This window comes from Gopherus evgoodei, chromosome 6 (assembly GCF_007399415.2).
Source record: "Gopherus evgoodei ecotype Sinaloan lineage chromosome 6, rGopEvg1_v1.p, whole genome shotgun sequence".
In the NCBI taxonomy this organism is placed as follows: domain Eukaryota; kingdom Metazoa; phylum Chordata; order Testudines; family Testudinidae; genus Gopherus; species Gopherus evgoodei.
Window position 1 is genome coordinate 43,908,384 of NC_044327.1, and position 25,940 is coordinate 43,934,323.

At 42.7% G+C, this 25,940-nt stretch overlaps 1 protein-coding gene across 4 annotated transcripts in view; it reads right to left on the reverse strand.

The window, feature by feature from the left end:
* Positions 1-25,940, reverse strand: part of GLIS3 (GLIS family zinc finger 3) — a 280,584-nt gene that overhangs the window by 211,321 nt on the left and 43,323 nt on the right. For all 4 annotated transcript variants that reach the window (XM_030567466.1, XM_030567465.1, XM_030567464.1 and 1 more), the window contains 2 exons: positions 8,791-8,998; positions 1,656-2,781 (listed from right to left, as the gene is read on the reverse strand). In XM_030567466.1, coding sequence (XP_030423326.1) covers positions 1,656-2,781; positions 8,791-8,998 — 1,334 coding nt within the window. The remainder of the gene's footprint in view (positions 1-1,655; positions 2,782-8,790; positions 8,999-25,940) is intronic.

Below are 25,940 nucleotides of genomic sequence, written 5' to 3' on the forward strand. Positions count from 1 at the left end.
ATGTTTGCCTCTAAAATTAATCAGGCATAATTCGAAACACCTGCAATTATACACTAATGCATATGGCAGAAATCCTGTAAAATCGGAAAGCACCAACTAAAAAAAAAAAGATGTCTCCATTTTGCCTAGTCTCTTCCCTACGTGATAACTGTGCTTTGTGTTGCCACATTATATTTCATGCTTCCAGTGACATGGAAGAATATGCTATACACACAGAATTCATCAGGTTCAGGAACATTTGCTATACACAATCATTTTTACCCATCCTAAGGTAAAAGAAATGCTATTCATTTTAAGTTTGAAAAAAAATGTTTTTTGCAATGTAGCAAATCCTTCCTGTTGTCCTTCAGGTTACATTGTGTTCATAAAACATTAATTCATTTTTAGTGTTTCTAATAGGTGTGACATAAATATAGCATCTTTTAGTCACAATGAAAAGTTCAAGCACCTTACAATGACAAAAAAGCATTAACTAGTCTTACTAATGTTTTTATTACACACTGTAAGGTTTTTACTGGTACAATGTTAAGCGAAGAATTCCTCTCCACGTATTATACCCACAAAAAATTACTTGGAAGCAGACTGACAATAATGTCCTTGGATTAATTTATGTTCCACATGATATAGAGAAAACCCAGTAAGTTCCTCCTAGTTGAGTACCGATCAGCAGTTATTCTGAGAAAATATACGTTCATTTGTTGTGAGGTGTTACACTGGTAGTTGGGAGACACCTCACTGATGCTGGTAGAGATAACAGTTGCCTTCCATTCAGGCTAGATGAGGAGAAAAATTAAATGTCCTTTTGTTTCAAGATAGCTGAAAGATCAGAAGCCACCATCCAAAACATATAATACATATAAGGCTGCTCAGGAATCTGAGCTATGATGTCAGAAGGGTTTCACTGTGGGTTGAATGTAAATGCAAGGATGGGGGATTGATTTGCTTGCAGCTCTGTCTCTCTAAGAGGGAGAAGGAGCACACAGAGCAGCACCAAGGTAGCCCCAGACACAGCCAGAAATGCACTGATAGTGTGGCCCTGCAAAAATCCCTTTAGAGAATGCTTTTTGAGTAGAGTGCTGGCTGAAAGATATGTAGAACTGTCAGGAAAAAAGCTGTCTCCTGTTGTTTGAGTCCTACTGTGTTCAGGGAAACAGGAGTTTTGTACATGCTTTATAAACACACAGGATTGTGTCAAAGAAATACCTGACTCCATCATCTCTTTCTCCTCCTACCAGAAACCACCACCAAGATCTTGAATATTGGCCAACTGCTCAGGAAAAAAGTGTTAACCTGAGGCAAGACAATTTAATTATAACCAGTAATAAATATCCCACAGTACTTATCATGCAGGCAAGTTCAGACTCTCATGGTATCTACTCCTTGCTTTATGAAAGTCTCACGTGTCTTTCTCAGGTTGGATTCAGAAATAATTCAGATAGGCAGAAAAAGTTATTTCTGGTCAAATGTAAAGAGTTGATATTACAGAACACCTCTCCCTAATTATGTAGATGGAAATATGGGCAGTCATTTATTCATTCTAATTTTTTTTAAATTCTGTCTACCAGCAGAAATTAGTGCAGAATTAAACCTTATCTAAACTTTCATAAGCAGTGAACTGTACTTCTACCTGACAGGATCTGTCACTTTAGACTTACCGTGCATTTGTTTGGCTTCTCTCCTGAATGAACTCTCATGTGAATCAGCAGTTTGTAACGGGCATTAAATGGCTTGTATCTTCGAGGGCATCCTGCCCAGAAACAAGTGAAGTCCTCTCCCTTTCTCTGGTCTATATGAACCTTTTCTATGTGCCGCACAAGTTCCTCTTGCTGGTCATACAGAGCACTGCAATCTATCCAGCGACAGCAGTGTTTACCATTGAAATCATCTAATTCACCATCCTCATCCAACAGAGGGCCTTGGGCAGAGGAAGGCAAGGCAAGTTGATGGGAATGGTTTATGAGGTCATGCTGATGTCTGTGTTGATGTGCATGGTAAGGGGGAGGTGGACCTTGTGGTGGAGGAGGTGGTAGAGGGGGAGGATGAGGCATGTCAATTGTGCTACTTGAAAAATCATCCACACGTTCACTTTTTAACATGCCCATTGGCTGGCTGTCTATCAGAGGAATACCTTGTTGAACCACCATGTTGTTCATGACTGCCGACTGCAAGCTACTTTGTTCCAACTGCTGCATCCGCTGGTATTCCACAGTCCCATTTTCACCGTAACCTGGGAGGGTGATGTTGCTGTTAGCCATAAGAAGACCTTTCTGAGTGTTTGGAAGAGAGCAAGGCTGGGGAATACAGCTTCCTCTTACTCCCAAGAAATGCCCATAGACCTCAGGCTGCGGGGATATGTTTGCTGGCGATGTCCTCGAACCATTGATGTACGCAACCAGAGAGGTTGGGGATGTACGTATGATTGTATTGAAGTCAATCCCAATGCCATCAGACAAAGGAGACAGAGAGAGGGCTCTTTTTTTGGAGCGGGCTGAATGAGATCTGGTTGAAGAATGGCGAGGGCTCGGGTAAGGGGAATGGTTATTTTCCATACCGAACAAGTAAGAAGGTAATGAGTTAGATACACTGTTGTTGGACATGGATGTTCCAGGTGGTATACTCAGTATGTCCCCTAGCTCACTGCCATTTTGGGATCCTTGGTTGGAAGGAAGGGAAGGAAGAATCCTGTACCCATGAGACCACTCATGTTTCACACTCAGTGTTGACTGACTTTCTGACAGGCTTAATGTTGCAGAGGCCAGAGACTCACGTGACATGAGGGATCTGGAATAAAGGTAGGAAAAATAAAGACATGGGTTTTAGAAAGTCACCTTAAAAGTTTGGTTCATAAATTTATATATTACTAATATACTGGTTCTTCTGTCTTCTCTCAATTGGCATAGTCTCACACAGTGTCATAGCAGGGCCAATTTTTTTAAAAGTGCCCTCTAATTTTATGTTTTCAAGGGTTTGCCTGCTCAGTTACTACACCTGCAGGCACACATAGGCACTGCATGCATATGCTGGATAGTTCAGAAGCCAACTGAAAATCTGTAACGCACTTTAAGAGTCTTGGATGAAAGTTACTCTATACGCCCCTGGATCCTGCACCACTGAAGTCAAAGGAACTTTGTCATTGACTTCAACAGGAGCACAAGCAGGCCCTGAGTGCAAAACATTACGCTTCTACTTCTTATTAAACAGATATTAACTTCTGCTGAGTTGACCTGCCTATCCATCCTTTTTGGTGGCAGGTGGTGGTGGAAAAAATAGGAAGCCGATGAATAAGCAGAGAAATAAGTATTAAACTCAAAGGAAATTATAGACTATAATGGATGCAAGCTGGCAAATATCACTCTTTAAAGATATAACTCAAGCTTAAAGTGCAGATAATATTTAACTGTACAAAATCACAATAAGTGAATTAAATAAAGAAGAGCAACAGTTTGAGGAGTTTTAGTTTTGTTTTTATGATGTTTCCACAGCTAAGTCAGAACAAGTGTTTCAGAAATTCTCACATTCCCAAACTTGTCATATAAATTCTTCACAGAAATATCAGGAAATTTGCTTAAGCCTGGGATTTCTTAAGTGTCATCTTAACATCTTAAGCCAATAATGGCACTGGTTTCCACAAAGAGGCAGGAGGAGGAGAGGCAGGGTGGGGCTACAATTCCCAGCTCCAGCACAGACTTGCTGGGTGACTTTACGCAAGTCATTTAATCTGTTTGGGCTTCGGTTCCCCAGCTGTAACCTGGAGACAGAACTTCCCACCTTGAGGGTGTTCGGAGGATAAATTCATTAATATTTGTGAAGTACTCAAATAGAGATGAGGTGATGGGGTCCTTATAAGCACCTAGACATATAGGCAGATATCGTTATTAAGATAGTTATAGCATGCGGATTCAAGTTAAATTGCTGGATTTGTTACTTTCACTGCATATTTTGTGTTTTTAAGAAGCACAGAGTTGGACTAAGGCACTAGACCAGTACTCAGGAGATCTGGCTTCTGCTCCCAGTTCTGCCACTGACTTCTTGTGTGACTGTGCACAAGTTACTTAGCCCTCGTCCAGACTAACCCGCGGCATCGGCGGGTTAAAATCGATTGCTCGGGGATCGATATATCGCGTCTAGTCTGGACGCGGTGTATCGATCCCCGAGCGCGCTTACATCGATTCCGGAACTCCATCAATCCGAACGGAGTTCCGGAATCGACACGGAGAGCCGCGGACATCGATGGAGCCCCGTCCAGACTGGTGAGTACCTCGATTTTAGAAATTCGACTTCAGCTACGTTATTCTCGTAGCTGAAGTTGCGTATCTAAAATCGATTTTAATTCCTAGTCTGGACGTGGCCTTAGTCTCTATGAGTCTCAGTTCCCTCTCTGGAAAATTAGGTTAATAGCTTATCTACCGCACAAGGCAGAGGCTAAATTAATTAAAGCTTGTGGGGGGTGGGGGGTTTACAGGCTATGATGAACACCATAAGAAAACTACTAAATAATGGAAAAAATTGTCAGAGCACTTAGCTCCTGGGATAAGCATTTTTTTCTGTATTTTAATCTAAAGAACTATGCCTACCTGGATGTTACGCACATATACTGCCATAAACAATTAGTTAATATTATTTTACTATGCACTTTTATTGTTCAAAATTACAGTAAGAAAACAAAAACAAAAAAGAGAACTAAATGTCATCTGATATTTGCATATATTCCAGATATCGCTATGGCAGGCAATACCAGGTGGCGCCATTACACATAGTCTTCCAAGTTCTTGTTCTTAGAGTGCAAGCAAGTTTTGACTCTTGGGAAGACATGCTGCGTTGCCATTCTGTTTGAGTTACGCACAGTCTTTGTGTAGATACAGTTTCAAGAGAGAGGGAGCAGCAGGAAAGATTGTTCTCTGCCTTGGTATCTGATTAGAGTCAATTCTTGAGGAAGAGTTCAGCCCTAGGAACCAGACTATCTCATCTCAGAATTGGGGTATGCGTGTAATTAAAGGAAATTATAGTTAGAGTATACCCAGATGCCACATCTCTGATCTTTCCTCCTCTGGAAAATCAACTTACAGGGCCCCAGAATTCTACTATTATTTGGAAGAGGTACAATACTAATGTTATGATGGGACAATGGTGTCAGAAGTAGGGGCAACACTCAATACAAATAAAGCCAAAATTCCATCTTTAGTTGTACTGGTACTGAATGTATGTGACAAAGATATAGCAATAGATATATAGTTCACAGTTTTGCTATCAGTTTTGATTAAGGCTAAATCCTAATCCCATTTAAATCAATAAGATTCTTATCACTGAATTCAGCGTGAGCAGGAACAGGCTCTAAACAATGGCTGATGTGATATTTCCAGTTAATGAGGTAATGTTTATCAAAGCATACACAAATGATGTAATTGTACGCTGGCTGTCCTTGACATGATTCTGTTTGATACTACAACTTTTCACCTCTGAGATTGGTAGAATTTTTTATCAGATCAGTCAAATTAGAAGAGTGTATGAAACACTAGACAAGAGAAACTTAGATGGCTTTTGACACTGAATTCTACACAGTTATACAGTTTACAGCTGAAAAATCCTCACTGTGTTTATTTCTACTGAAACACTTACTCTCCTTAACCTGGGAGGCAGGGCCTGTTTGAGTTCTCCTGTTGCTTAACATAACAAGCATTTTACAGTGGTCAGGAGTCAATTGATCAAAGGCATCAGCTAACAGTAATTTGGGCTGAGGGCTAGACTGTACCACAAAGACAAACCACCCCAGGAGCATCTCAGGAAAGAAACAGACTCAGGTAGTCATAATTGCCTCCCTGCTTCAAGGAGATAGTAAGTTGCAGATCCCAGGGACTCTCTCAGCTCTACTGGCTGATGTGCTTTGTTGGGGTAGGAGGTGGAGCTACCTATTCACTGCCACTCCTCAGTTAGCTGTTCCAGAGTGAGAAGTAAATGGCTTTGCAGCATCCCGAAGTTGCTTCTGCATGTCTGGTCCCAAGGTCCAGTAGTCCACACACTAATGTAAGGGAAGAACTCTTGCTTTTGTTTAGGCAACTGCGAGGGCCCAAATTCTAGGCTGCAGTATAGTCCTGAATACTACTATGATGTGGCCCTAAACAGGCGTACTTACTGTCTGCTGAATAAGCAAGTAAAACATAGTAAAATTTGATTTTTACATGGTAGGCTGAGTATTTCTCTAGAAAATAAAATTGGGGATTTTTTAGCTTAATTAATTTAGCATGGATATTTCTCCTTTACATATAAACCAAAAATTGCCCATTCATAAACAAAAAAATGGGCATCAGACTCAGGCTTATTCAGAAAGATATTGAAATGTTTTAAATGCAAATGGATGCTCACACTAGTTTATTTTGTTTAAAGTTGCATTTTATAAAATTAAACTTGATTATGGCCAGAATTTCAAGTGTTCAGTATTCACAATTAGAAACAGATTGTCAGCAACCAAAATGCTGAACTCATTTGAAAATCTGTCCCTGAGTTCAGCATTCTTTGTTTCCCCTGAAAGAACTCCCCGCACTTCCTAGGTCCCAGTACTGGTCCCACTGGGAAAATCAAAATGAAACATTTTGTTTTGGTCCATTTCAACATTAATTTGCACCATGCTGAGCTGCCAGAGTGCATTATGGCACTGTGGGGCATCACAAGAGTTATAGGTTAGCCCAACTCATACAGAAGAATGGGGTCATGAGGCCCCCAACTACAACACACATATGACACTGCCGCAGCTTAGGCAGATGCAGTTTAATGTTGAACCAACCCAAAATGAAACATTTCAACATCTCTGAATTGAAACTTTTTGGAACAAGTTTCAATGATTTGACTTTGCATTCCAATTCAGGACAAAAACAAGTGTCAAAATATTTAAATTTCCTTTGACTTTGAATTTTGACAGTCTGATGATTTCAAATAATCTTTAGCAAATTTCTCTTTAAAATGAAATTACCCAAGTGAATTAAAATTCTGCAAAAGATGAGCCTAAAAATAGATACTTGGAAGGCACAGCTTAAACTCAATAGAAGTGACACATTTAAATACCTGAGTATATACATATACAAAACACACATATATGGCTTTAACTGTAACTACATTATGACTGCTGTCACATTAATCATGATGGCTTTTGGCTCGGAGGCATGGCCTTGGATCTGAATGGCTGACAGTGACACACACTGGACTGGCAGTTAATTTGCAAGTTAGAAAACATATGGAGGCCCTACAAAGACAATCTTCAGTGGTAAAATGATGGAAATCCCCTCTTCACAATATAGCTTACAAATAGATGAAAACAACGTTTCAACCTAGTCAAATACTAGTATTGTTTTTAAGCATTTCAAGACAATTCTGGAATTTACAGTGAAGTAATGAGATACAGTACAAGATATTTTAAAAAACAGTAACTATTAAATTTTGTAAATTTAAAAAAAATACATTTCAGCACTGAACACAATGGTTAAACCAGGGGTAGGCAACCTATGGCACGCATGCCAAAGGCAGCACGCAAGCTGATTTTCAGTGGCACTTACACTGCCCAGGTCCTGGCCACCCCTCCTGGGGGCTCTGAATTTTAATTTAATTTTAAATGAAACTTCTTAAACATTTTAAAAACCTTATTTACTTTACATACAACAGTAGTTTAGTTATATATTATAGACTTGTAAAAAGAGACCTTTTAAAAATGTTAAAATGTATTACTGGCACGCGAAACCTTAAATTAGAGTGAATAAATGAAGATTCAGCACATCACTTCTGAAAGGTTGCCAATGCCTGGGTTAGATACACTGACAAAAATTCTTAAAAGTGCCTAAGTCACTTAAGAGCCTAAGTCTAATTTTCAAAAGTGCCTAAGTGATCTAGCTGTTATTGAAAATGGTACAACTTCCTAAAGTCACTTAGGCACTTTTGAAAATTCTACCCAGTGTTTATACAACTAGTCTATCAGGAACATGCTATATTAGTAGTAAAATGGTCTATATAACAGTTCTTTTCTTTCGTTAATGTCTATGATTCTATAATATTTTCATTTGCAATGTAAATAGCCATATTTTAGTTTACAAATTCATGGAGACACTGCACCATGAGTTTGACATTAGTATAATTTGGTAAGCACTGGCACAACATACAAAGCACTGTACCAGACATAAAATACAATGAAACCCTGCACCAATTGGATTTATTATTAGGAGTTTTGCTGTTTCCATCCTACAAGTCACCTACTGGGCCACAATTTTTCCATTGTCAAAAAAAGTAATTTTTTTTGCAGTTATGAAAGTCTTCATTCAGTAAAAGAACTACAGAGCATGGAAGCTTTGGACCAAGTTCTGCTCTTAAGTTTGGTCTACACCTAAAAGCTATATGGGCATAGTTATGTTGGCCTGGAGTATGAAACAAAATCCACACCCCCGACCAACACAGATATGTCAACAAACCTCCCAGTACAGATGCAGATATGCTGACGGAGGAGTGCTTCTGTCGACACAATTAACGTAATTCAGGGAGGCAATGATCTCACCCCAACAGAAAAATTCCTTTTGTAACTGTAGGCTGCAACTACACCAGGGGACTATACTGGCATAGCTATGCCACTATAGACTCTGTAGTGTAGACATAGCCTTAGTTATAGTGGTGTAAATCCAGACTAGCATCACTGATATAATGGATCAGAGTAACTCCATTAACACTTATCAGAACAGGTTGTGTTTAAGTACTTAAATGACAGTAAAATGAATATGCTCTTTTGTAATACTGAAGAGAAGAAATGTAACTCAGGACCTTGTATCTGATGGAGGTATATTCAGGTTTGAAGCATTCATAGCCCTCTGTAAGCTAGGACTGATCCGGTTACATGCTGTTGAGACCTGGTTTGCAGGAGGTGATATAGGTCCCAGCCGCTGAACCATCATGGGACTGCTGGTAACAACTAGATTGTTGCAGCTGCCTTTTCCAATGGACTTGCCCCGAGGCCCATAGCCAAGACCTCCTAAAAATAAATGAGGTAGATTAGTTTTCATGTCTCTTTTATACATGACAAGAACAGAGACTTCACAATTATATTGCACCCATTTCTGTGGTACCAGTGAGGAGAAATTACTGGAAATGAGCATGTAAGATGATTGAGAACCCTATAATTTTCTGCAAATATATAAAGCGATGTTCTAAAGTGGAATCAGTTATACATGCTAATCAAACAAGGACAGAATGAGAACGAACAGACTTGAGTAGCAAGGGGGACCATCTAGGTTAAATACTGGGAAAACCACTGTAAGAACAATCTGGGTAAAAGAGCAAGCTACTGAAGAAGGTTACACAATCACCTTCACTGGAGTTATTCAAAGTCAGACAAGACACCCTGAAATAGTTGAGCCATAATTAGGGACTGGTCTGAGGCAGGGCCGGTGCGACTACAGGTGAGTCTCATCTTATGCGCATTTAACATGTGTCAATTCAGCTTTGCGCGGTCGGCAAAAACAAAACCAAAACCAAAAAAAAAGAGAAAAACAACAATTTATATACTGTACCTGTAGTGCAGGCAATTCCACCTGCCATTACACTCAATGTAATTTTGACTATACGCGATTTTCACTTTACGCGCTGACAGCGGAACGTGACTCCAGCGTAAGATGAGACTTGCCTGGTGGGGGGTGCCGGGCTGCAGCCTGGGCAGGCGTGCCCCCGGCAACCCCCTCACTGCGCTTGGGTTCTGTGGCTCCCAGGCATGTGAGCCACCACTGCCCCACCCGGAGCAGGCTCAGGGCCCATGCCTCAGCGGCAGCAGTGGCTCACATGCCCGGGAACCGCAGAGCTCGAGCATGGTGAGGGAAGAACCAGTGGGGCACATGGGGACCAGCATCCACATGCATCCACTGCAGCCTGCAGGAGAGCCCCCTAGGGGAGAGGGCGCCGGGCTGCAGCCTGGGTAGGAGAGGTGGGGGAAGGCTGCTCCCCACTAGTGGCACCGCCTCCTTTGCAGGGTTGCTACTGCCCCTGTGCTGTGCTGGCTCCTCCATGGCTGAGGCTCGCTGCTGCCCGCAAGTGAAACACTCGGGCTCTCTGGTGCCTCCAGAAGGTGGCTCTCCCTTCCGAGATGCTGCAGCAGCCCAAGCCTGGCAAAGCCAGTGGTGGACTCAGGGTGGGGGCTGCTGGGGTGGGAGGACTCAATGGGGGGGGCTGTGCACCTCTAGGGGAGTGCAGCGGACAGGGGAAGGGGGGGGGAACCTGGTCTGGGGAGCAGCCTCTGGGCATGGCTGGCCCCTGGGGTCTATAAAGGCTCATTGGGATTTGCCCCTCAATGAACTGATATGCGGGATGGGGGGGAGGGGTGGCAGCACACAAGGTGGAAGTTTCACCTAGGGCGCAAAGTATCCTTGCACCAGCCTTGGTTTGAGTCCATCCCTGCAGAGCTTTGGGGGTCTGCCCACATGCACATCCTGCATCCAGAATCCTGCTGGGAGTGAGAGGCACTGCTCCCAGATCTGGGGACCCACTGCATCGCTAGTATCATTAGCTATATGAAAGGACTGGGGATAAAGGCAGGCCCATGACTCCTTAGCCCACACAGACAGCAGAGGTGTAGAGGGGAGCGCATGTTGCACGCTGTGCAAAGTGGGACAGACCTGCCATTGCAGCCTGCAGTCTAAAGGAAGTTTGGAGCCCTGGGAGAAATTCTGGCTGAGTCCGTGTTTCTCTTAGGGCAAGAAGAACTTCCCAGAGCTCCTTCCTACCACACATAGCTAGTTCTTTAAAAGCCTTTAATCAATATTGCCATGATTCAAATTGATGGACTATTATACAGCAGTATGGAAAACTATCAGGAGCGTAGGCAAGTGGGACATAACCACAAAACATTCAGAATATTTTGTGTCCTAAAGATAATGATTTAAGACTACAGAAGGGAAGTTTAACAGCTCACTTTTGTTCATAGAAGAGAAGATGAATGAGTTTAAATACATGTCAAGTACATGAAAGGCAGATGATATAAAGTAAATAATCCCACTGACATTACAGTTAGGTATAAGTACTAAAAGTATTTATATCTCTATTTGTTCTTTGTTCCAAATCCTCCCCAAGCCAGAAAGGAGAACACAAGGTGAATACCATGAGAAGTCCCTTACTACTGATTTAAATTATTCTCTACCTTTTGTCTATGAGTTCTAGCATATAACCCTGACGTATGTTTCTTATTAAGAGTGCTCAAAGGGTTGTGAACTTCACAAAAAGGCATTTTAAGGCCAGGTCCAGACTAGAGCTTTAAATCGATTTTAAGAGCTTTAAATCGATTTTAAGCTGTAACCGTCCACACTACAGAGTGCATAAAATCGATTTTAAGGGTCCCTAAAATCGATTTTGGAACTCCATCAAAACGAGAGGAGTAACCCCAAAATCGATTTTTTAAAATCGATTTTATGATAGTGTGGACGGCCATCGAAGTTAATGGCCTCCGGGACGTATCCCACAGTGCTCTAGTGGCCGCTCTACACAGGTAAAGGTACTCTTCTGCTGGCCAGGTAAACAGGAAAAGCCCCGGGAACTTTGAAACTCCATTTCCTGCTTGCACAGCGTGGAGCTCTCAGCAGCAGAGAGAACAATGCAGTCTCCTGAAAATAGGAAAAGAGCTCCAGCATGGAGCACACAGGAGTTACAGGATCTGATAGCTGTATGGGGAGAAGAGTCGGTGCTTTCAGAACTGCGCTCGAGCAGAAGAAATGAGAAAACCTTTGAAAAAATTTCTAATGCCATGCGGGAGAGGGGACATACCAGGGACTCGTTACAGTGCCGAGTGAAAGTGAAAGAGCTCAGACAGGCGTATCAGAAGACCAAAGCAGCAAAGGGCAGGTCAGGCTCTGCCCCCAAAACATGCCGGTTCTACGACGAGCTTAACGCAATATTGGGGAACAGCGCAACGACGAACCCCCCCTTGTCTGTTGATTCAGAGGTGGGCGTCGTGATTCCTGCAACTACGGAAGATTTATTTGATGGCGATGATCAGGATGATGAGGACCAAGAGGAGGGGGCTCCAGCAGAGAGCACAGAGCATTTTATCCCCCCAAACAGCCAGGATCTTTTCCTCACCCTTACTGAGGTTCCCTGCCAGCCATCTCAAGGCATTACTCCAGAAAATGAAGCTGAGGGACCGTCCTCTGGTGAGTGTAATTTTTCTTACCTTTCCTAAAACACTGACCCATGAGGTGGTTTTTAGAAAAGTCTCCATCCTGCTTGTTCGGGGAATGCGAGAGCAAAGCAGGGAAGGAGAGCAGCCTCGCCGCGGTTTGCTCTCCCGTTCCACGAACCACCCAGCAAACCGCAGGCAAGGAGACCTGCTTTTTTGGTGGAATGCGAGAGCAAAGCAGGGAAGGAGAGCAGCCTCGCCGCGGTTTGCTCTCCGGTTCCCCGAACCAACCAGCAAACCGCAGGCAAGGAGACCTGCTTGTTCGGGGAATGCGAGAGCAAAGCAGGGAAGGAGAGCAGCCTTGCCGCGGTTTGCTCTCCCGTTCCACGAACCACCCAGCAAACCGCAGGCAAGGAGACCTGCTTGTTCGGGGAATGCGAGAGCAAAGCAGGGAAGGAGAGCAGCCTTGCCGCGGTTTGCTCTCCCGTTCCACGAACCACCCAGCAAACCGCAGGCAAGGAGACCTGCTTTTTTGGTGGAATGCGAGAGCAAAGCAGGGAAGGAGAGCAGCCTCGCCGCGGTTTGCTCTCCGGTTCCCCGAACCAACCAGCAAACCGCAGGCAAGGAGACCTGCTTGTTCGGGGAATGCGAGAGCAAAGCAGGGAAGGAGAGCAGCCTTGCCGCGGTTTGCTCTCCCGTTCCACGAACCACCCAGCAAACCGCAGGCAAGGAGACCTGCTTGTTCGGGGAATGCGAGAGCAAAGCAGGGAAGGAGAGCAGCCTCGCCGCGGTTTGCTCTCCGGTTCCCCGAACCAACCAGCAAACCGCAGGCAAGGAGACCTGCTTGTTCGGGGAATGCGAGAGCAAAGCAGGGAAGGAGAGCAGCCTCGCCGCGGTTTGCTCTCCGGTTCCCCGAACCAACCAGCAAACCGCAGGCAAGGAGACCTGCTTGTTCGGGGAATGCGAGAGCAAAGCAGGGAAGGAGAGCAGCCTTGCCGCGGTTTGCTCTCCCGTTCCACGAACCACCCAGCAAACCGCAGGCAAGGAGACCTGCTTGTTCGGGGAATGCGAGAGCAAAGCAGGGAAGGAGAGCAGCCTTGCCGCGGTTTGCTCTCCCGTTCCACGAACCACCCAGCAAACCGCAGGCAAGGAGACCTGCTTGTTCGGGGAATGCGAGAGCAAAGCAGGGAAGGAGAGCAGCCTCGCCGCGGTTTGCTCTCCGGTTCCCCGAACCAACCAGCAAACCGCAGGCAAGGAGACCTGCTTGTTCGGGGAATGCGAGAGCAAAGCAGGGAAGGAGAGCAGCCTCGCCGCGGTTTGCTCTCCCGTTCCACGAACCACCCAGCAAACCGCAGGCAAGGAGACCTGCTTGTTCGGGGAACGCGAGAGCAAAGCAGGGAAGGACAGTAGCTTGATTACCAGTACAATCTACTACAGGGATTACTAGCCATTATTAACTTCCCATTTTCTCCGGACAAGGTCTGTGTGCTTCCCTGACCTGCGTCTGAGCAGAACTCTCTGTCCTCAGCCACAAGCAATAAGTATTAAAGGAATCCTAAGGTGACCTTGTGGTAAAGTAAAATGTTCAAGGTTCGGTAACAGGCACAGGTCAGTGAGGAGAAAGACTGTATGAATGGTTGTGTGAAATGTGTCTCATGATTCTTTTATCACTCTTTCCAAACCCCACCCCCCCACACACAGCTGCACATTTCTCCAGCCTCCCTCTCGCTTCTCATCCACGTGGGGGGGGTATCATAAGAAGATTGAGGAAAAGGAGGACGCGTGAGGACATATTCACCGAAATTATGGCAGTGACCCGTACAGAGAGAGCTCAGCAGGGAGACTGGAAGCAATTGGTCGCAAAGTACAGGGAGGCTGCCAGTCAACGCGAAGACAGGAGGGACGCCAAAAATGATGTCAGGTGGCAGGAAGATCAGCGCTGGCGAGCAGCAACTCTGGATCTTCTTCGTGATCAGACTGACATCCTCCGTGATATGCTGCAAGAGCTCCGTGGTTTCAGAATGCCCCTACAGCCCGTGTATAACCTCCCTCAGTACTCACCCTGTCCCACACCTTCCAGAACCAGGCGTGTAAGAACGCGTGGGGGAAGGCTCTCTACACCAGCCCCCTCCACTGCTGCGGACACTCCAACCAGAAGGCTTTCATTAGATTGAAAAGCCCTTTGTGTCCTGTTTTTTCCCTCCTCTAATGATCCAAACTTCTCCCATGGCACCTTTGCCTATTTTTACTCTCAGGTCATGCTATTAAGGAAGTGTGACTGTAGTTTGGTAATGAACTGAAGCAAGCAGCTTTGGAAAGCTGCACGGAAGCTAGTTATCAGCATCAGGATTTGACAATTGGGGATATGGGTAATAAAGGGAAAACAAAGAAAGCAGCCATACCGTACCCTGGTCCATGAGAATTCTTGTTCTGTCTACTGTGATGCACTTTCTTCTTTCAAACCTCCCTCCCCCTTCCTCCAAACCTCCCTCGCTCCGTCCCCCATAGAACGCTGAGTTATGAAATTTCAAGCACAGTATTGTAACAACAAGCTTGATGCTTGATTGATGAAAGGATCTGATTTTAAATAAAGAACACAATTCTTGTAACACATAGTAGTAACTTTATTTTCAATAAAAAAGCAGTTAAGGAAGGTTGCAGGTCCTGTGCCTAGCAGCAGACGGAAGCAGCTAATGGTGGAGGTAGGTAATAATTGGGAAATACAGAATTATATGTTTTCCAATGGACAGCTCTCGCAAGTAACCTAAGCAAGCAATTGAGGAATGCTGCAGGCAAAGTATCTTGCAGCAGCAACACCGCATAGCCGGGGAGGGCAGCAATCAATTGAAAGGAAAATCAGCATTCAAACTGTACCCTGGCCCATGAGGAAGCTACTTTTCAGTGCTTCTCTGATGCGCACAGCATCCTGGTGAGATCTTCTAATTGCCCTGGTGTCCGGCTGCGCATAATCAGCGGCCAGGTGGTTTACCTCAGTCTCCCACCCCGCTATAAAGGCCTCCCCCTTGCTCTCACAGAGATTGTGGAGCACACAGCAAGCAGCAATGACAAAGGGGATATTGGTTTGGCTAAGATCTGAGCGAGTGAGAAGCGTTCGCCATCTCGCCTTAAGCCTGCCAAATGCACATTCTACCACCATTCTGCACTTGCTCAGCCTGTAATTAAACAACTCCTGAGCACTGTCAAGGCTGCCTGTGTATGGCTTCATTAGCCAGGGCATCAAGGGGTAGGCTGGGTCCCCAAGGATAACTATAGGCATTTGGACATCTCCAACTGTTATTCTCTGATCAGGGAAGTAGGTCCCTTGCTGCAGCCGTTTAAACAGTGTAGTGCTCCTGAAGACACGTGCGTCGTGAACCCTTCCTGGCCATCCCACGTGGATGTTGGTGAAACGTCCCTTGTGATCCACCAGGGCTTGCAGAACCATCGAAAAGTACCCCTTGCGGTTAATGTACTGGGCACCCTGGTGTTCCGGTGCCAAAATAGGGATGTGGGTTCCATCTATGGCCCCCCCACAGTTAGGGAATCCCATTGCAGCAAAGCCATCCACAATGGCCTGCACGTTTCCCAGAGTCACAACCTTTCGAAGCAGCAGCTTAATGATTGCTTTGGATACTTCCAGCACAGCAGCCCCCACAGTAGATTTGCCCACTCCAAATTGATTCCCGACTGACCGGTAGCTGTCTGGCGTTGCAAGCTTCCATATGGCTATTGCCACTCGCTTTTCCACTGTGAGGGCTGGTCTCATCCTGGTGTTATGCCGCTTCAGGACAGGAGAAAGCGAGTCACAAAGTTCAAAGAAAGTGCTCTTACGCATGCGAAAGTTCCGCAGCCACTGCAAATCGTCCCACACCTGCAGGACTATGCGGTCCCACCAGTCAGTGCTTGTTTCCCGTGCCCAAAAGTGGCGCGGAACGGGTAGAACCTCACCCATAACCGTCAGGAGCTCCAACGTGCAGGGGCCCGGGGTGTCAGAAAACTCGTTCTCCAGTTCGTCATCGCTGTCGTCCCCGCATTCAAGCATTCTCTCTTGCACTTCTGCATCATGGGTCAGCAGTGATAGAACGAGAATGCGTGAATTATTTACAGCATTCGCGATCAAGGACAAGAGCAGACCTGGATCCATGCTTGCTGCAAAATGGCGTTTCCCTCACTGCAGCCAGTAAAAACAGCGCGAACTGACTGTGTGCCGTTTACAGGAAGGGGGGGGGGGGGCTGTACCCAGAACCACCCAGGACGGGGACTTTGATCCCATCATGCACTGGGCTAGTAACCCATAATTCCAAAGGGCAGGGACCCGTGCAGGAACTGTGGGATAGGTACCCAGAGTGCAACGCTCAGGGAAAACATGGACGCCAGGGAACATGGACGCTCAACATCGATGTAAGTAGCTCTAGTGTGGACGCGCAAAATCGATTTTATAAAGCCTGCTTTATAAAATCGATTTTAATAACATCGATTTTACCCTGTAGTGTGGACGTGGGCTAAGACATTCGTGGCAAAGGCAGGCTTAGGGGGGAAAAATCCATACCCTTCAGTCTCCTCCTGATCAAACTGGATTTCCTTTAAAACTGGGAGGAAATGATCAAAGCAAATCATTGAAGAAACTCCACATGGGGCGGCAAACATTTCAAAAAAGAGTGAGTAATGTTTAGTTATGTCAGTTTCACAGTTCTACACTTCGTTTTAAAATTGCTTCCTTTCTCTTTATCTGAGTAATAATAATGGAAATAGCTTACATTTACACAGGACCTTTTATCTTTAAAGATCCTAACGTGCTGTATAAACCAAAATTAATGTACAAATCTTACATAGGAAGCACATCACCTACCACCAAAATGCAGTGTGTGTGTGTGTGTGTGTGTGTGTGTGTGTGTGTGTAAGTGAGTGAGAGACAGAGAGATGTGACAGCAATTTAACCAGACACACAGTACCAATGCTATACTATTTAGGAAGGGAAGTGAAGAATACTGTGTCCAACTGGAACTACAAGGGGAAAGAAATCAGGCAGCCCTTAATAACCCAACTTGAAATTTGATGAGGATATAAGGATTAGCAATACTCTTCTTACAAGAAATAACATGGAATCTTTAACAACTACAAGTTTTTTCATCCCATCCGACCATACCCATCAGCACAGCACCCCTACCACAAAGCTAGAGCATTGGTTCAATGCTCCATGCCAATATTACCTATTTTTAGAAGTGACAAAACTACTACAGAGATCAACATTACTATTTGGTCCCCTTACATCAGTAAGCTCCTGGATCTTATCTCCCACTCCATGAGGCTTCCACATTAACACCACTCCTACTTTCTTCCTATTAAAAATAGTTATTTTTGCTGCTGTTCCCTCCTTTCTACCAAGAGTTTTCTGTCTCCCCATGTGAGGCACAGGGTCCATTGTGTACCTAGGACTGACTGTTGGTTCAGGCTCAGAGAAGGATACCACCTACTGAATCAGCATTTCAGCAGCACCTGTGTGAGTCCTATGGATTTCACCAGTCTGCTCACCTGGCTGTGGCTATGCTTGTGCAACCTGAAAGGATCAATCCCCAAGGCAGCAGGGCTAACATATAAATTACAAGCATTGGCAGCTTTCCACACTCTCTTTTCATCCCTATCTAATCAGCAAATTGGCAGTAATTTCCTAATGATCTAACTGGTTATAGTTTAGTACTTTGCCAAGCTGTTTCTCTGCAGAAGACAAGGAAAATGCATTTTAAACCACCATATAGTCAAAGAGCATGAAACATGCTCTAAAATGCTCCAAGTAAAAATGTTAAAAATACACTGAAGCACAGGAAGCTTTTATAGAGTTCTTTATGGAGTGGGGATCACATTCATCGAAAGCAGTTGGAATCCCTGTAAGAGGTGAGCATCTACAGATAATTCCTATGTACATCTTAGCACTACTTATAAATCATGAACCATAGGGTTAAGGGACCGCAAGGGTCATTTAGTCTACTCCCCTGGTGACCGATCAGGATTTGTTGGATCTAACCATCTAAGACAGGTGAAAACTTTTGAAAAACCTCCAGTGAGGGAACTTCCATGCATCAAAACAGCAGCTCTCTGGCTGTAAAGGAACATCATGCCTCACCAATCCATTAGTATTCTTTGAGTGGGGGTCAACAAACATGTAGGTACGTGATCCAGTGCGTATACTATACATGAACTTTCAGAAAACCGTTTGATAGGTTCCTCTCCAGAGGCTCTTAAGCAAAGTAAGCAGTCGTGGGGATAAGAAAGAAGGTCCTCTCTTGGAGCAGCAACTTGTTAAAAGACAGGAACAAAGCGTAGGAAATAATTGACCCGTTTTCAGAGTGGAGAGAGATAAATAGTGATGTGCCCCAGGGACCTGTGCTGTTCAACATATTTGTAATGATCTGAAGAAAGGATAAATAGTGAGATGGTAAATGGCACGATACAAAATTAATCAAGATAGTTAAGTCCAAAGCAGAGTTACAATGGGATCTCACAAAAACTGGGGTGTGTGAGCAACAAAATGGAAATTCAATGTTAATAAAATGAAAAGTGATGTGCACATTGAAAAACTAATCCCAACTATACAGTATAAAATGATTGAGATCTAAATTAGCTGTTGCCACTCATGAAAGAGATCTGGAGTCATTGTGGATAGTTCTCTGAAAATCCAATGGGCATGACAGCCATAAAGCGAACAGAATTGTTAGGAACCATTAGGAAAGGGTAGATAATAAGACAGTAACTATCATAATGCCACTATGTAAACTCATGGAATGCTCATATCTTGAGTACTGCATGCATTTTTGATACCCTTCTTAAAAAAGATATATTAGAATTGGAAAGGTACAGAGAAGAGCAACAAATGTGATTAACTGTATGACAGCTTCCATATGAGAAGAGATTCAAAATACTGACACTGTTCAAGCTGGAAAAGAAAACACTAAGGGAGGTCTATAAACATTAAGGAGGTGGAGTAAGCGAATAAGGACGTAATTATTATTTGTTCCATAACCACAGGAACCCGGGGCCACCCATGAAATTATATGCAACAGGTTTAAAACAACAACAGGAAGTACTACTTCATGCAACACACAGTCAACCGGTAGAAAACTGTGAAGGCCAAAACTATAGCTGAGTTAGAAAAGAATTAGATACATTCATGGAGAATATCCCATTAATGGCTATTACCAAGAGGGCCAGAGATGTAACTCTACGTGTCCCTAGCCTAGAGCAGCGAGTGAAGACAGGGATGGATCACTTGTTGATTGTCCTTTTCTGTCATATCCCTTTGAAGTAACCTGGCATTGACCAATGCCAAAAACAGGATACGGGGCTAGATGGAACACTGGTCTGACCCAGTATGGCCATTCTTATGTTCTTATGTACACCTACCTCTGGGGGTAACTAGGAATACTTCCCAAGGAGGCTCAACCAAATCCAAAGAAAAAGAGAGGGATTTTTTTTTCTTTCTTGCTAATCATTTCACTTAGTCCTAAGCAAAAGGTGTAAAGAACTTACTATTTAATAGATGTCCCTATGTTTGGCTGAGTTCTAATTGGAACAAGTCAGGAAAAATAACATCGGTTGTCCCTGTCCTCTTGGCAATAATATGCACTTTTTTGCACCACACCAAAATAAATTCATCAGCTGCTGTCACTTTATAGGGTCTTTCCACTTTCTACTGTAAGGGACAAATAGGTCTCAAAAACCCACCATCACCACCATCTGGAAAGTATGCTATAGTACAGAAGAAACCAATTGTAATTGCTAGTATAATCACAACTGTGAATGCTTGTACAGCCTCTGCATATAGGGGAAAGAAACAATAGACTAAGGGTACTCTACACTACCGCCAGATTGGCAAGTAGTGATTACTATCTATCGGGGACTGATTATCGCCTGTAGTGTAGACACAATAATCGATCCCCAATCGCTCTCCTGTCGACTGCTGAACTCCAGTTCGGTGAGAGCGGAAGCAAAGTCATGGGGGAGGGTCAGCCGTCAATCCTGCACTGCGAGGACGCGAAGTAAGTGATTTTAAGTCAATCTAAGGATACATCAACTTCAGCTATGCTATTCTCAGTCGCCTGAAGTTGCGAATCTTAGCTCATCCCTCACCCCACCCCCGTGTAGACCAGGCCTAGTGATTTGTAAGAAAATGCATAATGTAGCTTGGTGAACTGTTTTTTAGCTTTGAAAAGAAGAGCCCAGCTTCAGAAACCTGCACAGATAGCAATCTTATAGTTTCTCAGTGCTAACACACTCTATGCCACTCTCTAGAACGTTAAGCAAACAATAACAACATCCACTTTCTTAAATTCAAGGAGAGAGAAGCAAGAAACCAAAGAGTATGAGATTATCAGGTTTCTTTTGGGGGATAGGCCATATTTTTGTTTAGCTGGTCAAATGAAAATTTGAAACCATACAATTAGACTGTTGTTTATTCATGATTAACCATGAGCTCATTGGAATTTACCTGCCAAAAAAGTCAGAAAGGTGATCAGTGCAAAAAGGAGCTGTTAAACAAAGAGACACAAGCCCTATAATATATTATATTGTATTTTTCACTTGTGAGTAAAGGGTATCGTCTTTCAATCCCTATATTCATGTAACTGTTAATGGGAAACGTTTGTCTTTCAATTCCTCTAACTCAGAACTGGAAGGGAGTGAATATTGCCTGTGGTAAATTTTTCATTGTGCTTTTGTTTTTATGAAGAAGGGGTGGGGTCGCAATCTCTACCATCAAAGAAACGTTAGTTATCAACTAGGAATCTGCTATCATCAGCTCTCACCATTTACGTTCCTTTGTTAATGCACAGTGAGTGTACCGGTGGGTATAAAATACTACCAAAGCAGAAAGGTAGCATTTTACACTCCCTTTACACAGATGTAAATGACGACACAGGTTCAGTGGAGAATCAGCCCTGTCTTATTTAACTCCAACTGAAATCAATGGAAGCCTTTCCCCCGACTTCAGTGCGTTTTGGATTAGGCCTCAAATTCTAAGGAAAACTAACATTTATGAAACAGTGAATAATATTCATTATTTGAAATGATAAGAGGATCCTACGTCGCCTCTCACTCATACTGGGGGTAAATCAGGAGCCTCCCAGTGAAGTCAATGGAATCATACTTATGTAAAACTGGTGAGAAGGCAGAATTGTTCCAGAATTGGCTGAAAGGAATAATTTCAGATAAGTAGTAAATAATTTATTCCAAATCAACATAATACATGTAAATCAAAACAGTTTCCCCATCAATAACTACATAATAATACAATGTGTAACAGTAAAAATATTATGGAAATATTTTAATCCATCCATTTCCTCATTCCTCAGCCTATTTCCTTCTTTACCCTTTGTATTTGGTTAATAGCTAAGCCTCCCTCATCTCTGACATGCAATAATACGCCACTGTAATCTTCCCAAGAATGTGGCCAACATGCATAGAATACAAGAAAATCTAACTGCCGTACTTTGGCAGACTGAACTTCAGATAAATAGATCTTCTTGTTTAAATCATTCTCATACAATTTTGAGAGGGCAAGAGGAAGACGTTTTGTTTAAACATAATTTCTTCTAGCAGATGTTGACGTAAAAACCAGTTAATTTTTTGTCCCCAAGTCTTGGTATCTGCTAGTTGTATAATGCTACCCACATCATATCCTCAAACAATGCAACTATTTTATCTTGTTTTTGTAACTGTAAACTATTTTTAAAAACCGACAAATGATAGTACAGCAAAAACGTCCAACTAGGCCAAAACTGTTTTAATGTTCAATATTTTGAATTAGACACCACATCAAAATCCAAATCAGTCTTCCAATTAAATAAATAGTGTATTATCTTCAAAATCTTTTTTAAAATTAATCATTCTTGCACTGTCCATTCATCACAGAAAACCCAAACAATTCTTATAGTAGTGTACTTCTGAATTATGAGTTATTATGAATATTACATAATGATTTTCCTCATTATTTAATTGGTCAGTATGAAATGTATATACTGAAAAGGATAGCATCATCTTTAAAAAAAAACACACTTCAGTCAAATTCTTTTACCTAATATTGGTAGATGTGACTCCTAAGATGACTGCAACAGACAAAAAAGTTTTTCTCTATTTTTTCAGTCTGTTTACCTTGTGCACTTGATAGCACTTTGTGAATACTCACAATTTCCCCTGTCAGTCAGTTTTGCCTGTTGTTTGTGTGGGTTTTTTATCCAGCAATAAAGGAGGGAAAAAACATTTTCCAGAATGCGATTGTGAAACTATAAAAATTGGCAGGATGGCTCAGGAGCCAGTGTAGTACCTGAAATTATTTGAACACATTCTTTTAATCGGCTACCTTTCAAGTCAACAGTGCCCCTCTGAACTACCTTCCATCACTCCCACACCACAGCGTAGTTCTTCAAGGATTGTATATCCCATCTAATGCATACACCTTTGCTACAGCTAAACACTGCCTGCAAGGTTCTGTTCATATGGATCACACAGAAAGGCCATGGGCCTTTACAGTGGTTGTGGCTGGAAAAAATCACTTAGAAGGGGAAAAGCCCACTCCTGTGCCTCAAAGCTCCCTACCAACTCCAGTCAGCTCCTTCCCCTAGATCCTACAACCCCACCATTGCTGACTTCTGGGGAGTTGGTGACTATTCCCATGCTTCCTCCTTGAGCACAGTGTACCTCTCCCTGACATTTTCTAGCTGCAGGAGCCACCAGGTAAGAGCCACTGCCCTGCATACCTATCAGGCTCTTCGGGGGACAGACAGCTGCTTGTACCTTCCTCATAAAGGCTTCCTACCCCTCAGAAGACAGCAATGTTAAAACTGGAGTGGTGGTCTCCCTGAGCCTTTTAGGAAGAAGCAGGATAGATGGAGGAGGAGCCCAAGGATGGTACCTACTGCATCAATCCAGGTCTGCGAATCTTTGAGAACTTGGGACTGGTTCACAGTTAGGGCTAATGCCCAGAACCGAACCTGACTTCAAGAGGGCTCAGGGGTTGTAGCTGAACTACACTACATTTAGCCAAAATTTCATTTGATCTGATGAAAATTTCTGAGATATTTATACCCACATACTTCAGAGTACAAGCCAGCCACTATCTGCTTTGCCAAGAAACAATTTTACTGTGCGTCACATGAAGCATGCTGGAGGTTCCCCTAAAGAACCCAGCTCCTGGAGTTATGTGACTATGTGAGAGTCTCTGCTTTTTTATTTTCTTCTCCCATCCAGTTTTTAGCCCTCACAATTACAGAGAAAAGCTTGACACACAAGCCAACTGCATCTGACAGGCTCAAAAATCAGAAAACAAATAAAAATAACTGAATTTTTAAAAAAATCTCATGATTCTTAAACTGATTTTTTTTTAGGTCTTACTCCTGAATTTTGAACACTAAGGATTGGCAACACTGTGTTAGAAAGAAACTTCCTCTGAACCATGTGGTACTGGCCACACTCAGAAACAGAATATTGAACTGGACAGACAAATTGTCTGAGGCGTTATGGCAATTCTTATGTTCTTAACTGTTTACACAGGTCTTATCTTTACTATCATTAACAATAGTCCAGGTAAAATACAGTCAGCAGAGATCTATGATTACATGTTTTAGTATGAGAAAATTGTATGTTCATAAAGTAAAAGACCTTCAGTACCTCGCTTCTTGGAAAGGCAGTTTCCTTTGCTGCCAGAGCACATTTGGTAAATTAGCTTGCATTAATTTCCAAAGCTATTTGCAGTTCAGTTCTATGAGGTAATCAGGCATGTACTTTCAGCAATGCAAATGTGAGACGAAAGAGAGTGACAAAGCATCATGAAGAACAATGTCTCCCTTCAAGTGGAACTGGGGTAAAAATTATCCAGCACTGACCGGTGCAAACAATACCATGCAGGTAATTAACTTGGCTGGTTCAAAGCAGACAGCAATGAGATCACCTACTTGGAAACAATTTTTAGCGTCTGAGTTTAGACAAATGAAAACACTGGGTTTTCTAATGGCTAAACTAAGAATGCACAATAAAATGTGAACTTTGTGAGGCTTCCAGGAGAAAATGCTGTAGCACAAAGACAATTTGTCTGAAAGTTTTTTCACTTAGCTCTGGAGTCCACATATAATTTATAATATTTCATATTAATTATGTATTGGTATTTACATTAGCAAGACCCGCATTGATAAAAAGTTATTTCGGAAGTGTTGTTTTGTTTTGGATTTTTTCTCATTTTGCATAAGGACAAATAAGTTATTGGTTAACTCCATGTACCAGTCAATGTTAAACTTAAGGAGTGGGAATCTTTTAATGCTCTTCTTTTTCACAATCAATAAAGCTGCAATGAGTAGCTCTTAATTAATTATCAGCAATATTGGATAAAATGAGCTCTATGCAATATCAGTTTATTGTCTAAAATGATTTGCCAGCTGTTCCTGTTATTCTGCTTGACATGACATCATGCACGAAATATCTGTATTCCTATGTTACAGCAGATCTCTTGTCCTCCATCTCAGCTCCAGGCCAACACCTATTTCACTGCTGTATATGTACCCTATGAGCTTTACAGATAGACAACTAACCCAGACATTTTCAGGTATAAAGAACTTTTATTCTTGAAAGATGAATAAACTACTTTCTCCCACCCATTAATGATATACTATCCATACTATCCAGGCCTGATTTTCTTCTCACATATGCCAGTATAAATCAGAATAACTCCACTGAAGAAAAGGGAGTTATACATGAGTTAAAGCAGTGTAAGAACAGAATCAGGCCCTCCATCTCTAGATAGCAAAGTAAAAGTAGTATGATGACAAATCTTCATCTCTTATTACTAGTCAGAACTTTAAAGTTTAGTTGTTACAATATCAACACAAAGAAAACTTTGAATATCATCAAAATGAAAACAAACACACATGAAAAACAGGGAAGCGTAATGGAAGTCAGACAATGGTTCTCCTTCCTGACTTGCCACTGATTCAGTATTCTGATGTTCAGCAAAACAATGTACAGTATCAGGGCTCACTTATATGTGACATTTATCAAGCAAATAAACTGCTGAGTGGTTAAATACAACACATATCATGAAAACTTTGGGCTATATAGTATATTGAATAGTACAGCTCAGTGAAACATGTATTCATAAGTCACTTTGGAATTAAACAGAGTTGCAGATAGCCACAAAATAAAGCTTGGATGTAGCCATGATGTTGGTATGAAAGATGTCACATCAGTGGAATTCATCATCATGTATTGATCGACACCACCAGGAAGACACTGCAAAGCAATGTTAGGACCATTGGACAATGACTACAGGCATCCTGATTTTTGTAAAGAATGAATTTTGCAAAAAATATCTTTAATAATTTCAAAGTGCAACTATATTATCTTGTACATAAGAACAGCAGACTATGGACGTAAACAACAAGCCAACACTTTACAAAACTAATGTCTTAGACTGCTACACCACTTCACCTCCCACAACACCTCCCAAGCAATATCATTTACTTTTCACTGTACCTTTGTGCTTTTCTTTAGATAGAGGATATATTTTTGCAATATCACGTGAAATTCTTCAGGTTTGTCATTAATCTTATATATAGGCTGCTTATGCCAGCATCCCAATCTTTTAGAAGTGGGACACAAGAGCTTTTCCATTTTGGAACAATCACTCTTTTTGTGCAGTCACGGGTAACTGGAGTTCATTTCTGAAAAGACTTTGTAGTTTCAGGTAGCGAAACACAGCTCTGACTGTGACAGTAACTTACGATTTCTTGCTCTCTCCAGAGGTCAAAATTGTGCCTAATGAGTACTAACCAGTGCA